Source organism: Geotrypetes seraphini, chromosome 3 (genome assembly GCF_902459505.1).
Source record: "Geotrypetes seraphini chromosome 3, aGeoSer1.1, whole genome shotgun sequence".
Classification (NCBI taxonomy): Eukaryota; Metazoa; Chordata; class Amphibia; order Gymnophiona; family Dermophiidae; genus Geotrypetes; species Geotrypetes seraphini.
In genome coordinates, this window is record NC_047086.1 from 104,922,998 (window position 1) to 104,938,744 (window position 15,747).

The 15,747-nt window shown below is 43.0% G+C and overlaps 1 protein-coding gene across 2 annotated transcripts in view; it reads right to left on the reverse strand.

Annotated features, from left to right (window-relative positions):
- Positions 1-911: 911 nt before the first annotated feature.
- Positions 912-15,747, reverse strand: part of HS1BP3 (HCLS1 binding protein 3) — a 111,329-nt gene continuing 96,493 nt past the window's right edge. For both annotated transcript variants that reach the window (XM_033939738.1, XM_033939740.1), the window contains exon 7: positions 912-1,994. In XM_033939738.1, coding sequence (XP_033795629.1) covers positions 1,751-1,994 — 244 coding nt within the window. In that variant the 3' untranslated portion in view covers positions 912-1,750. The remainder of the gene's footprint in view (positions 1,995-15,747) is intronic.

Sequence of the window (15,747 nt, forward strand, 5' to 3'; positions counted from 1 at the left end):
TTACTTGAAAATATTTAAATTTTGTTAAGAACATGGACTGAAATATTTCTTCGATATACCGTATTTTTCCCTCCATAAGACACACTTTTTTTCCACCCAAAATCTCGGTGCGTCTAATGAAGCTCAGGTACAAATTTTGTTACCCACCCCCTTTACCATTGTAAAACCCGCCCTCCGCACCTCCTTTTTAAAACCACCTGCCTGCCCGCTGCCGCACCACCTTTCTAAACCCACCCGCCCGCTGCCGCCAAACCTCCTTTTTAAACCCACCCACCTGCCCGCTGCCGCACCATCTATTTTTTAACCCCCCCGGTCCGTTCGTCTTCCGTTGCCGTTCCCCGTTTTTTACCTGGTGGTCCAGCATCCAGCCAGTTCATTTCCTGGCCAGCGGCGAAACAAATCAGCAGCGAGGCCATCAGGAGCAAGCTTTACACTCTCCCGCTGGGCCCTGTGTTGCTTTCCGAATGGCTGCCGTAGGTTCTTGCGGGACTTGCGAGAACTTACGGCAGCCAATCGGATAGCAGCGTGGGGCCGAGTGGGAGAGCATAAAGCTTGCGCCTGATGGCTGTGCTGCTGATTTGTTTTGCCGCTGGCCGGGAAATGAGGAGCCCAGAAGAGCGAAGGCTGCTGCGGCAGGCAGGGAGGGAGCAAAGCTGGCTGGAAATGATCGAGGCAGAATTCTAAAAGGCACGGGGGGCTTGCCTGGGTCTGGCTGGCCTGGGGCTGGCTGGCTGGCCAGCTGGCTGGTTTAGGGCTGGCTGGCCTGGGGCTAGCTAGTTGGCCTGGAGCTGGCTTGCTGGCTTGGGGCTGGTGGGCTGGCTGGTTTGGGGCTGGCGACTGGCTGGGAGTGGGCTGGCTTGGGTCTGCCTACCATTAGACGTGCCCACCACTAGATGTGCCCTGTACCCTGTCCCGGCCTACCACTAGACCACCAGAGGGGGGACAGGGTACAGGGCACACCATTTGGTCCAGAATTTTTTTTTCTTGGTTTTTCCTCCTCTAGAGGTGGGTGCGTCTTATGGTCAGGTGCGTCTTATGGAGTGAAAAATACAGTAATCACCTTACCGGCCAGAGATCCCAAACTTCCAATCTTTCATGCAAACCAGCTACAAATACTCCAATTAAAGCTTCACTATGCTGTGTACAATGTAGTTTTAGACAAATCTAAATGTTACTGCGTTTATTATTTAAACAAACCACATTCCTGGAATCACAGCATTTGTTTACAAGGAGCAGGATAGTATAGCAATGCTTCCATTCACTACATAGAGATAATACAGTAAATGTAAATGCTTGTATGATGCATTGAGGGTAATTCTATCACAGTGCATCTACTACTATTCAGTACATGCGCTAGTTATGGTGCTTATATTAAGCCTATTCTATAAAGAAAACTAGATGTCTATTTTTCTTTGCAAAATATGCATTTCTAGTGAGAGAATTTTTACCAGCCCTAAAGCTAGTGTACATGCCCTTACCATAATATAAGCAAAACTCAGTGCAACTTATAGTATTTATAATTTGCACATATACAGTACATGTGTGCTCCGTCCAAGTGCATACCCACTAGTTGGTATTCTATAAGGGACAATTTATGCATCTTCTTATAACCTAAAACTAGGCATCTCCATATAGAATTACCCCCAATCATATGTCAAATCAAATATCATGTCAACCAGAAAATACATTTTAACACACAAGAGTATGTCAATCTTATTTATGTCACATTAAATTGCAGTGGAAAGATTTATCAAAAGAGACTGGCTGAGTTCTCATTAGCAGATTCATTTTCCTGAATATACTGGAGGATGTCCATCTCGTTCATGGCTTGTATATCATGTTCCATTTGCTTAACTTGTGGGGCTGGACTGCTTTCCACCTTAGCTACAACCTTTGGCTTCTTAGGCAATGCTGGCTTGGTTGGCACCACTGGTTTTGGCTTACTTGTTGATTTTGATCTCAATTTTAAGAGCATCTCTAAATTATCTTCAACACTGCACGACCCCCACCCAAAAAGAAAAGTATTACGTGAGAAATCAGGAAATGTGCTTATAAATTTGACATTCAATAGTAAATGAAATGAGGTCAGTCTCAAAATTAGAAACACAAAACAGAGGCAAACAAGTTGCAACTTAACAAAGGCTGCCTTTTACTAAACTGCACTAGCGTTTTTTAGCTCCGGGAGCCGCACTGAATGCCCCGCACTGCTCCCAACGCTCATAGGAACTCTATGAGCGTTGGGAGCAGCGCGTAGCATTCAGTGCGGCTCCCAGAACTAAAAACCACTAGCGCGGTTTAGTAAAAGGGGGACCATCAATCAGTCAGATTTTCAGGATATCCCAACTGAATATTCATACACAATTTATATAAGAAGCTATTCCATACAGTACCAATATTATGTTTTTTTTATATTGTAAATTTTATTATACCATAAATTCAACAATCATTTTTACTTAAAATCACATAATTTTTTTTTTTACTTATTACCCAATAAAGGAGCCCTTCCCCCACTCATTCATTCCAAAGTCCAAGTACTCTTCATGAAATCCAATTTTCCTTACCAGCTTCAATATTGAAGTTACCGTCCTTGACAGAGATCCTAGATCACACAATCTCCACACTTGATAGAGTCAATACCTTTTTGCATGATGAAAAAACAGTCCAGCCCAACTGAATATTCATGAGAGATTTACATACAATAGAAGTGACAGGCGTGCATATTCATTAGGGATATCCTGATAACCTGACAGACTGGTGGTCCCCCCAGAACAGGTTTGAAGAACCACTGGTCTAATTCGCTTTATCCTTTTCTCACACAGTTTTATATAACTGTCTAACACATTTTCAACCCCAAATAGTAAATTCTACAATAACAGTTCCCCATAATTTGAGTCTTGGCCTATCAGCAAAACTTATAGTGAAAAGTAGTCTGTAGGCATGGGCTGTCATTTGCAACAACATATTACATGTTATTAACAAACAATAATGAACTGAAAAAAATTATATTTTCTGGTTTTCTGTATACCAATAATAGTATGTGCTCTTCTGAAAGAGAACACACTTTTAACCAGGGCCGTGTTGTCAGTACACAAAACCTTCAACTCCGACTCCTTTGTTTATATCTATATAGATGTTGTTCTCGTGGGCATCAGAACGGGTGAGACCACAGGAACTGTGGCCTCCCCCAAAATCGCCACTTACTCATTTACTTTTATCCCTGGTGGTCCAGAAGGGTCCGCTGCTAACCCGGCTGGTTTCTTCAGGCACCGAGCGGCAATGAGTGGGAGCGCGCTTTGGCTATCCTGCTCGGCGCTCAGTGGCTTTTTTGACTGGCTTCCGCAAATTCTCGTGATTCACGAGAATTCATGGGAGCCAGTCAAAGAAGCCGCTGAGCGCTGAGCAGGAGCGTCAAAGCGCGCTCCCACTCATTGCCGTTCAGCGGCTGAAGAAACCAACCGCGACCGGCAGGGTTAGCAGTGGGCTCCTGCCTGCTGCACCTTTAGAGATAGGATGACAGAGCAGGGTGCAGAGCGAGCGCGCGTGAGGGAAGGGGGCTGGGTGCAGAGTCTGATGGGGGAGGGGTGGCTGGGTACAGAGTCTGACAGGGGGTGGCGGCTGGGTGCAGAGTCTGACAGGGGGGAGGCTGGGTGCAGAATCTGACAGGGGGTGGTGGTGGCTGGATGCAGAGTCTGACGAGGGGTGGTAGCTAGGTGAAGAGTCTGACAGGGGGACAGGGGGTTGGCTGGGTAAAGAGTCTGACAGGGGAGAAGGAATGGGGCTGGATGCAGAGTCTGAAAGGGGGTGGCTGGGTGCAGAGTCTGACAGGGTGAGGGAGGGAAGGAGGCTGGGTACAGAGTCTGACAGGGGAGGGGAGCAGAGTCTGACGGGGGGGGGGATCTGGGTGCAGAGTCGGAGAGGGGTTTGGTGCAAAGTCTGGCAGGGAGAGGCTGGGTGCAGGGGATTGGGAGTGACAGATACTGCACATACTGGGAGAGGGTTGGGAAGGTCAAATGCATGGGCTGGGGGGGTGTCAGGAAATGAGAGCTGCTGCACAGGTGGAGTATTAGGGAGGGAGAGAAAGAAATGCTTTTGGTGGGGGAGGGAAAAGGAATGGAGAATTGCTGGACATAGGTGTGTGACGTGAGAGGGATAGAGACATGATGTATATGGGGAAAGGAAGAAAGAGGGAGAATTGTTGGTCATGATAGTGGTGGAGAAGAGGGAGGGAGAATGTTACAGTGGGAGGGAGGAGAGATGTCAGACCACTGGAATTGGAAGGAGAGAGAGAGATGCCAGACCACAGAATGGAAGGGAAGGAGGGGAAAGAGAGATGCCAGACTGCAGAAAGGAGAGGCAAGAGATGTTAGACTTCGGGACAAGGGAGAGCAGGTGAGAGCCAGACCATGGGAGAGATTCCAGGCTATGGGAAGGAGAGGAAAGAGATGCCAAACCACATGAGGGGGAAGGGGGAAGACAGAGATGTCTGACCATGGGAGAGGGAGGAGATGGTGCATAGGGCTGGAAGGGAGGGGGAGACAGAGGGAGGAGATGGTGCACAGTGTTGGGTGCAACAGGGAAGAGATAAGAAGAAATGCTTCTTATGGATAAATGGGAGTAGGGGAAAAGAAAGAGGGAGGAGATGGTACACATGGATAGATGGGAAGGGAAAGTATGGAAAAGTAGATTTTGAGAAGAAAGCAGAAAAACTGAAGAAAGTTGAATGTTAAAAGTTAATGCTAAAGACAGATATATGACAGAAAGTGAAGGAAAGAAAACAGCAAATGGATAAGGTGGCCCTGGATACACAGTTAAGAGCAGACAGAAGAGGTGCAACCAGAGATTGGGAAAGATGATTTGAAAACCAAAATCACCAGACAACAAAGGTAGGGGGAAATGATTTTATTTTCAATTTAGTGATTGAATTGTGTCAGTTTTGAGAAATGATATCTGCTGTCTATATTTTGCACTGTTCAGGAAGAAATGCATTTGTTTCTATTTCTCTGGGGGTTGTACTGCATGCAGAGTCTATCATCTTAGGGTTTTGTTTGTATATATTAGTACTTTTAGTTTGTGGTCCTGCATTTGCATAAGGGTTATCTGCATTTGTGACCAAAGCCAGGTGTTCTGGTAGGAATGAATGTTGAGAAGCATACAGTGTGTTTTGTGTAGTTTAATTTTGTGGTTAACCATTATGTATTGCTAATCCTATATAATAAAAGGCTAACTCGCGCATGCGCACTTCTATTTGCGTGTTCCGTGCGCTGTAGGTCTGTGGCCGAAGGAGTGCGCATGCGCGCGAATACGTCACCACCCGATCGCCTCCACAAGCCGGACCGCAGCCAGACGACGATCTCCGTTCCTCCTGCACCATGGCACACCAGGCATGTCCCTGCCTCCCCCGCCGCCGGCCTCGGGTTCCTGGGGGCCGGCGGTGCGAGCCGCCCCGCTACACAGCGCCGCCAGACCCGACAAAACGGCCCTACACTCACAGACCCGCGAGCAGGGTTGCCATGGAAACCCAGCCGGAATAACATGCAGTCGCGCAAGGGTCAGTGAGAGGGGATCAGGAGCTAAAGAGAGATTGAAAAAAACAAACAAACAACAGTGCACAAGTAGAGAGAGACACACAGACAGTCACAGAAGGACAGGGGGCTAAAGAGACAGATTGAAAAAATAACAAAACACAGAGGACAAGGAGAGAGAGACACACAGACACTCACAGAAGGACAGGGGGCTAAAGAGAGATTGAAAAAATAACAAAACACAGAGGACAAGGAGAGAGAGACACACAGACACTCACAGAAGGACAGGGGGCTAAAGAGACAGATTGAAAAAATAACAAAACACAGAGGACAAGGAGAGAGAGACACACAGGGAAAAAAATGACAAACAGACATACAGCAGCCAAGGAGACAGACAGAGAGACAGTGGGCAAGGAGACAGCAAAAAAAAATATATATATATAAACAGCCAATGAGACAAACAGAAAAAAATAAAAAATACAATGCCCAAGGATAAATTCAGGAAAATAAACCATAAAGACATACAGTGGCCAAGGAGTTAGACTGCAAAAAACACATACAGCAGCCAATGAGACAGACAGACTGACAGCGACCAAGTAGACAATCAGCAAAAAAACACAAACAAACACAGAAAGCAGAAAAAGAGAAACATACAGCGACCAAGGAGACAGGCATGCAACAAATAGGAAAAATATAAAAACTTTTAATAAATCAACCATACATGAAGAAGGAATAAAAAAAAAAAAAAAGGAAGAGACTCCTACAGGGAAACACAGGATCAAGAGCATACAGAGAAAACAGAAGTTTGCAGGAATCAGGAACATATAGAGAAAGGAGAGCAGAGACCCCTGCAAGAAGAGAAAAATAGCAAAGAGACTGGGGATGAGAAAGAGAGCAGAGATGCTTGCAGGGAGAAAAAGCTAAGCAGTAATGTTACAGCTTGAGAGTGCAGACTGAGGAAGAAAGCAGAGACAGCGCTTCACAGGGAAATGGAGGGAGGAAAGAGACAGAAAGAAAAATACAGACATAAATTCTAGCACCCGTTAATGTAACAGGCTTAACGACTAGTAAGATTATATTATATGTACCTGTATATATGAAAAATGAATGGAAAAAATGGTATTACAATTAGTACCATTATGGGGGTGGGGTCTGGGGGCAGAGCTTGCGGGGCCCCCCAAACAAAAAAGTGTCCCGCTGCCTATGGTTGTTCTACATGTAAGGTTTGGGTTCTTGGGATTTTAGTTTAATTTATGTTTATCATTTTTGGTTAGCTATTATGGATTTAGCATTTGTGCTCTGTAGTGTGTGATCGAGGTATTCTGTTAGCATGATTTTTCGATGCAGCATTTTGTAGTAATTTGGCTTGTTCAGTTGTCTCAATAGTGGAGGGGATATTTGCAAGGGGGAGGAGAAACAGGGGTTTTATTGTTCCTTGTTCTGTATTTGTGATTTATACTCGTAATATAAGAGTTGTACAGAATATTGTTTCTTTTTATACTTTAATAAAATGATTTCAATATAAAATCATAACTATTCCAGGCTTGTGTGGATGGGATCAGTCAGGGTTTGCAGAGATGGGGGACAGAGTTTGTGAGGATGGGGCAGGCACAGGGACAAACTTTAAGTGCCACTTTCACTAATATAAATATCATATTTTGTAATCATCAAAGAACTTGATATCAAAATATATTCTAAAAGTAAAACATATCCTGAAAAAATGGGTTAATCAAATTATTATGGGGGAAAGGGAGATTGGGACTTGTATACTGCCTTTTTGTAGTTATACAACCACACGCAAAATGGTTTACATGCAGGTACTTCAAAAATTTTCCCTATCTGTGATATAAGAAATTTAAGTATTATAATATCTACATGACATACAATTTAACTCTGGGCTCCTTTTATGAAGGTGCGCTAAGCGTTTTAGCGCATGAACCAGATTAGCGCGCACTAGCTGAAAATCTACCGCCAGCTCAAAAGGAGGAGGTAGCGGCTAACGCGCGCTATTCCACGTGTTAAGGCCCTAACACGCCTTCGTAAAAGGAGCCCTCTGTTAGGAGTTGGAGTCAGCACATTTTTACAACTTCGCTTCCAAATCAGACTCCAACTCAACAACTCGGCTTATAACGACATTGGTCTCTTAACGACAAAATGGCAAAAACCCCAGAACAAAATGAAAATTTACGAAAGGAAACAACATGAAATGAAAAATTTCCGGTTTGCCATCCCTAGTAGTCAGCAAAGTAAGACACATCAGGCGGGATAAAGAAAGCTCTCTTATAGAATATTGACTAGTGGAAAAGTAGGTGCCAACTTTTCTCTATAGAATAAGTTTAAAATAGGCATTATCCACTTGATAGCGATATTTAGCTGGCCAGGAATGGCTCCTAGCTAGGCCAGCTAACTGCTAATACTCATCAGGAGATAGCTGTCTATCTCCGACTGAATATCCCAGCTATGTCATGCGACATGGCCAGTCAGAACTAATATTCATTGACTGACCAGCTAAGTTTAGTGGTCAGACAGACCTGACTAAATAGCAGCTTTATCTTTGACAGCTATGACCTTGCTGCTCAGCCAATGAATATTGGTTTGGCCAGCTATGTCAAGCGCAGGTATAAATAGACCAGAAATTCAATGCCGGTCACTAGATAAGGCCCCAACATTGAATTTATGGGTTTGCCGATGACTGCAGGAGGTAGCTGGGCTGCCTCCTGTGGCCTGAACATCAACCCCTATAGCACCTTTAGAAGGTGGCCTGTTAGAGAATTACCTTCAAAAAGGGTCTGTTATTGAGAAAGACATGGGGGAAGCCACTGCTTGCCCTGGATCGGTAGCATGGAATGTTGCTACTCTTTGGGTTTTGTCCAGGTACTAGGAACCTGGATTGGCCCTTGTGAGATCGCCTACTGGGATTGATGGACCATTGGGCTGACCCAGTAGGGCTACTCTTATGTTCTTATGATGGATATGTGGAACGCTCTTCCAGTGAAGGCTGAAGCTATGGAGTAAGCACAGAGTAGCCTTACTTGTAGGAAAGTAAAGAAAACAGCAGAAGCCTAACCTAGTCACACATATGTAGATGTTAAAATTCCCTACTTGAATGGTTCAGCAGTGAATACTGGGACTGCTGAAATGATGCAACTATACTACCATCTAGATCAGAGGCAATAGACACAATATTGAAGAGAGACATTCTGTAAATAAAATCAGTTTGGCTGAAATAAAGAGGATTTATCAATGAAGAAAAAGCCTATCAGAGCAGAACCTAAATAGTCAAATTAGGAAAGGATTGAAACCTAAATTAAAGTTAAGCTTTACCAAAATAAAGGGAAATTCAAAGAAGAACAGGAGAAATAAGGGGAGATGTGGAGAAAAACCAAAAGTGATGTCATTTAGATCTAGGAACTGACTGAATTGGACAGAAAGAATCATTCTGTCTGGATCACATTTCCATAGATTAAAGTTTAGAGCAAAGCTAGATATCCTGGTGGAGCAAAGGCAAAAATAACAGATGAAAAACTATGTTATGTATGTCAAGTAAAATACTTCAGATCAGATTTTCTAGTGTGCAACTGTGTTAATATGTATTACTAATAAATAAGTCACACTAAATAAACCAGAATCCGCAGTAAATTTATTCATGTTAATATATTAGTGAATGATAATATGATATCATCTTTTAGTAAGTCTAGCTCTTAGCTTGCTAAAATATATTTACTATTTAGCATATGGTGAGGACAACTTTTCAAGTGACTTGTACAGATAAACGTTTTACTCATATTAACTGGCTGTCTGAAACCTGCTCTTCCTCTGTTGCTGCTGAAAGTCTACATATTGTACGGTAGAACGCCACACGCACTTCTAGCCTCACTGAAACAACATATTGCAGTTAGCATAGCAGAATTTAAAAAAATGTTTGGGTAAAAGCAACTAGCTTAGCAGGGATTTGATAATTTTGATAATTTCCTAAAAGAAAAGTCCGTAAGCCATTTTAAGATGGACTTGGGAAAATCCACTGCTTATTTCTAAGATAAGAAGCACAAAATCTGTTTTACTCTTTTGGGATCTTGCCAGGTACTTGCAACTTGGACTGGCCACTGTTGGAAACAGGATGCTTGGCTAGATAGACCTTTGATCTGTCCCAGTATGGCAATATTTATGTTCTTATGACCTTTAAGGTCATGGGAAAAAAGTACAAACTTAGGGGATGATGCAATAAAGTGTGGAAGACTTTGCACACAGGTTAGTTCAGCTTTAATGCATAATTCTGTGGGTGCACAATGTTAAAAAGGAGTTTCATACAAAAGCTAACTGTGTGCAGAGCACATTTAAATTCCATGGTAATGAAGATCATATTATGTATTCAGTGCAGATGCAGAAGAGTTCACAGAAGACCTGAAGGCTGAATATAGAGCTCTATAACATAGGGATTTTACTGCAAGCCCTGAAAAGTAAAGTCTTAGCTCATTCTTCTGTGGTCAGTGTTAGAGAGGATTTTATGCCCGTTTCTAATCTTCATCAGTGACACAACTTTTTTCTGTCTTCATTGAAGATTAGGAGGAGCTGTTGTGACGGAAGGGATGTGCCTGAACAAAGATACGCTAGACTGATGAAATAACTGGCATTTGAAAATACTGTGTATCAGTACTTTGACTTGAATGCACCATACATCTGCGCATGTGCTGGAATATTATCCAACCTTAGGTGCCTGAGCCAATCGGGATCTTAGGCTCCTTCCAGTGCATCCAGGATGCCCTTCAAGATAGGAGGAAGTGGTCTTGCCTCCAGCCTAATTTTCGACAAGAGGTACAGAGAGGCAGTGTCAGGAGTGGAGGGTTCTTGAGCTGGGAGGGGGGTCTGATCCGAACCTCTCCCCACCCACTAGAACACCAGGATTTTGTGGGAGAGGGAGGGGTGATTGGAAGGCGGGGACGCTTGGTGTGGGGGGATATCAGGGGGTCCCAGTATTGGCAGCGGGGAAGGGGGCACATGGTGGTGTTGGGATGCACCTCCGCCCCACGCGCCCCTACCCTCAATACACCACTGTATAAAACTGCCCCCCAAATGTGATTACACAGCACAATATACATCATGTAAAACAGGTACATATAATAAATACAAAATCTAATCTAATCTAGTATTTCTGGGTCACTAAACAGGTTCAAGGTGACTTACAATATATGGAATTACAGAATGAATAAATTACATTATAGCAGTTTGAGGAGGGTAGAATTATGAATGGCAATATAGGGAAGAGAGAATGGAGTTTCTATGACTATACTGGTATAAAACCTGAGTAGAGTACGGGGTTTAGTAACATTAGATATTTTGAGTTAGTTGTCTCTGGTGTATAAGCTTTCAAAGAATATTTTCTGGAATCTGTTGTAGAATATTTCTATCCTGATGTCAGTCGGGAGGTTGTTCCAGGTCTTGGTGCCAATATATGTGAAGGGTGAGTCAAATATGCGTTTGTATTTAACTCCTTTGGGAGATGGCAGGAGCAGTTGAAACGATTTCAGTTTTCTGGTTGATGTAGATCAGGAATTGAAAAATAAGTTTGAGTGGTTCAGTGGTTTTTGCGTATAGGATTTGGAACATTATGCATGATAGTTTGAAGGTGATATGAGTTTGACAGGCCGCCAGTGTAAGTTCTTATAGTAAGGTGAGACAGAGGCAAATTTTTAAAGTTTGAATATTAATCTGACTGCTGGGTTTTGAATCATCTGTAGTTTGTTTAGGAGAGTAGAGTTTAGACCCGCATAGAAGGAGTTGCAATAATCCAGCTGGGATAGTATAAGCATTTGCGTCAATCTGGCAAAGTGGCGCTCTTGAAAAAAGGGTCTGATAAGTCTTAGTCTTCTCATATTGTAGAAGGTTTTCTTCCTTAGGTTGGATACTTGAGAATCGTACGATAGGGTGGAGTCGAGTATGACTGCATGAACCTTGGATGTCTTGTTGATATCCAGCATGGATCCTGAGGTTAGAGTTACAGCAGGAGGAACTGTGTGTGCAGCATTATGAAACCATAGAACTTTGGTTTTGTCCACATTTAGTTTGAGTTTGTTGGTTGCAACCAGGGTTGTATTTTGTCTATTCCATTTGATATTATCAGCATTGTGTCATTATAGCCCCAATTAATTGGAATGAGTAGAAAAGTGTTATCTGAATATGAAAATATGAATTCATTGTTGTTAAATTTGATATGGCCTAATGAGCTCATGAAAAGGTTATAGAGAATTGGTGATAAAGGTGATCCTTGCGGTACGCTACAGAACGCTTGCCAGTTTTTGAAAACACTTCAGCTTTGTAGACAAGATAGTGTCTGTTTTGTAGGAAGTCTTTGAACCATTTAATGGATGGTTCCTACAATACCTACTTTGTTGAGTTTGGCTAGTAATAGTTGATGGTTGATCGAGTCAAATGCTGCTGAAAATATCAAATTGAAGGAGGATCGCCTGATAGCTGACGCTCAAGTTTTGCTTGATTTTGGTGGTTAACATCAATAACAGTGGGATGGAGGCAAGAGTGTTGTTCAGTGTAGGCGGAGAGTTTGCTGACGTGCATTTCAAGAAGTTTGGTTAGTGTTGGGATTCCTGCTATGGGTCTGTAATTTGAGGGGTTAGAGACGTCTATGTTCTGGGCTTTGGGGATCATTGTGAGAGCAATTTGCCCCATTTGGGATTATAATTGCTGTGGAGTTAATCTGCGTGATATTCACTGTTATTTAACTGGCCAGGACTGGCTCCGTGGGTCAGTGGCATTCAATAAAGATGCACATGGTATTACTAAATACCGGGGATCTGTACCTAAATCATGTGCAAGAATTTACACCAGGTTTCAGTTTATAGACTAGTGCTCTGCGCAGATCTTTTTTTTCAGCACCCATTTTTGAATGACGTGGACTGAATCTAGTCCTAAGTGCTTAACTTGGAGACAATCTCATGAACTGCCTATGCTCTGCCCTTGTGTATGCCCCCCTTGCAGTAGGTGCTATGGTACCTATACATTATCTTAAAGAATAAAGTCTAGTGCATACAGGTTCCTGTTAGTGGGATGGCGCCTTGGATGCACACAACAGTGCTACCTTTAGGCATCACTTTAAAGCATTAGGGGAGTGTGTGTTGCAGTGGTTAGAGCTACAGCCTCAGCACCCTGAGGCTATGGGTTCAAATCCCATGCTGCTCCTTGTGCCCCACCTACATAAGAACATAAGAAGTTGCCCCCGCTGAGTCAGACCAGAGGTCCATCTTGCTCAGCGGTCCGCTCCCGCGGCGGCCCATCAGGCTAGTGCCTGAACAGTGGTCCCTGATTAATTTTGTAACTTACCTCTAATCCCATCCCTATAATCTACCTCTACTCTTATCTGTACCCCTCAATCCCTTTGTCTTCCAAGTACCTATCCAAAGCTTCTTTGAACCCCTGTAGCGTGCTCCTGTTTACATTAGATAGATTGTGAGCCCACCAGGACAGACAGGGAAAAATGCTTGAGTTACCTGAATATAAACTACTTAGGCTATAAGTGGTACATAAATACTAAAAAAAAATTTTTTAATGACCCTCTGTATATTCTTTTGAAACAGTGCTATCTGTGCTGAGACATAGGGATTTACACGAGCGGACAAAAAGGCACTCAGAAACATGGCAAATGGAAAAGCAAGACTTGAGAAAAAAGAAAATTCTATTTATTTCTCATGGCTTTTTGAGATGCATGTAGAAAAATGAGAGCAATCTAATTTTAGAAACGGATTGCCATCTGGATACCCAGATTTAAGCAGGGATGCTTTACTGCTATTAGCAGCACTGAAAATCCGTCAGTATCAGGAACAATGCACCCATAAAAAAGCTGACACGAGGTTGCCTCTGGTTTTCTCTCATTTCCCTCCCTTCTTATTAAGGTCTAATTCAGGACTGTGTATTTGATATTTCCTTAGGTCGATTGAATTTTCTTTTTGCATTTCTTTTCCCTTTATTGTTGATGCTTCTTTCTTCTTTGGCACGATAACTTGTGAAATTGTATTAAATAATAATAATGATAATAATAAAGAAAAGCTGAAACAATATACAGAATACAGTGGTACCTTGGATTCTGAAGTTAATCTGTTCCAGAACCCTGTTCGAGTTCCAAAACGTTCAAGTTCCAAGACAATTTTTCCCATTGAAAATAATAGAAACTGGATTAATCTGATCCTTGGTCCCAAAAACTCAAACAGCAAGACCGGCAAAGTCAGCAAGATCAGGAACCCCACCAGCATAGGCAGCAAGATCGAGATGCCCACCGGCACAGACAGCAAGATCGGGACCCCCACCGGCACCGGCACCGGCAGCAAGATCGGGACGCTCACCAGTACAGACAGCAAAATCGGGACTTCCACCGGCACAGGCAGCAAGATCGAGACTTCCACCGGCACAGGCAGCAAGATCGAGACTCCTACCGGCACAGGCAACAAGATCAGCAATGGCAACTGCAAAGGGTGCTCAGTCCAAAGCTTCCTTCCCACGCGGAAACAGGAAGCTGCATCAGAGGGGAAGTTTGGGCTGAGCACCGCTTGCAGTTTGGATTCCAAAGAAGCGTTCGGACTCCGGGGCAAAAATTAAGAAAAAAAACCAGTTCGGATTCCAAGGCGTTCGAATTCTGGGGCGTTCGGATTCCAAGGTACAACTGTATATGTAATTGCCTGTGACATACAGTATACTGATGTTTTACATGAAATGCATTGGAGAATTAAATGTATTTGGATTGATTTGCAGAATTTTTACTTATTTATTTATTTGGATTCATTTCCTGCCTTTTGCCGCTTTGAACTTCACGGTATAGTGGTATATAAGAAATAAATTATTATTATTATTATTATTTTTGAAAGAATTCACTCAAGGCGGTGTACAGCAAGAATAAATCAAACATAAGCAATAGACAATTTGTTTGTTTGTTAGGTATCGACTCATGTTCGGGTCCTAGCGATTTGATGAATTGCGGATCTAAAGAGATAACAGTTTTGTGCTAGTCCAGAAAGATCCTCCAAGGTTGTTTTCAACGTGTCCAGCCTGGTTCAATATAACAATGTCAACACAATATATGATAAAACATTTTAATAGACAGCATAGGGTGCAAGCAAAGATGGCAATATAGATAAGAGAGTAGTAGGAGTAAGAAAATAAGGGGACTAATTTAAAGAAATTGCATATGAGGTCAGAATGCCAGATGCAGACTGGAACACCCTCTCAGCAACTACGAGCGGTAGCAAAAGAATAATAACCTCCATTAAGGGTGCACAACTAAAACAAATGGTATTAGAGCCCACCAGAGAAAAAGCAATACTGGACCTGGTACTCACAAATGGAGACAGTGTCTCGGAAGTATCAGTGGGAGACACGCTGGCCTCCAGTGACCACAACATGGTATGGCTCAACCTCAGGAAAGGCTTCTCTAAATCAAACACAGCAACGAGGGTCCTCAACTTTAGGGAGGCAGATTTCGACCACATGAGAGACTTTGTCCATCAAAAGCTGCAAAATCATGCAGAAACTGACAATCCGGAAACTATGTGGTCAAACCTAAAATCCATCCTAAACGAAGCATCTAGCCGCTACGTAAAAACAGTAAGCAAACGCCGGAGAAACAAAAAACCACAATGGTTCAACAAGGAAATTTCGGACCTCATTAAAATGAAAAAAGAAACATTTATTACCTACAAACATCTTGGGAAAAGGGAGGCAAAAGAAGACTATCTGGCCAGATCTAAGGCTGTCAAAAAGGCAGTCAGGGAAGCCAAACTTCAAACAGAGGAAGATCTAGCACGGAACATTAAAAAAGGGGACAAATCCTTCTTTAGGTACATTAGCGACAGGAAGAGAAACAAAAATGGAATAGAACGCCTTAGGCAATCAGATGGAAACTACGCAGAATCTGATACTACCAAAGCAGAACTGCTAAACGAATACTTCTGCTCAGTATTCACCTGTGAAGCACCGGGAGATGGTCCGCAACTACAAATAAGAAACAGCCAAAATGACCTGTTTCGTGATTACGAGTTTACACCTAGTAATGTCTACCACGAACTTTCAAGACTCAAAGTAGACAAAGCCATGGGGCCAGACAATCTACACCCCAGAGTACTCAGAGAGCTGAGTGAAGTTCTGGCTGAACCACTAGCCGTACTCTTCAATCTTTCCATGCGCACGGGAAAAGTACCCCTAGACTGGAAAACAGCTAACGTAATTC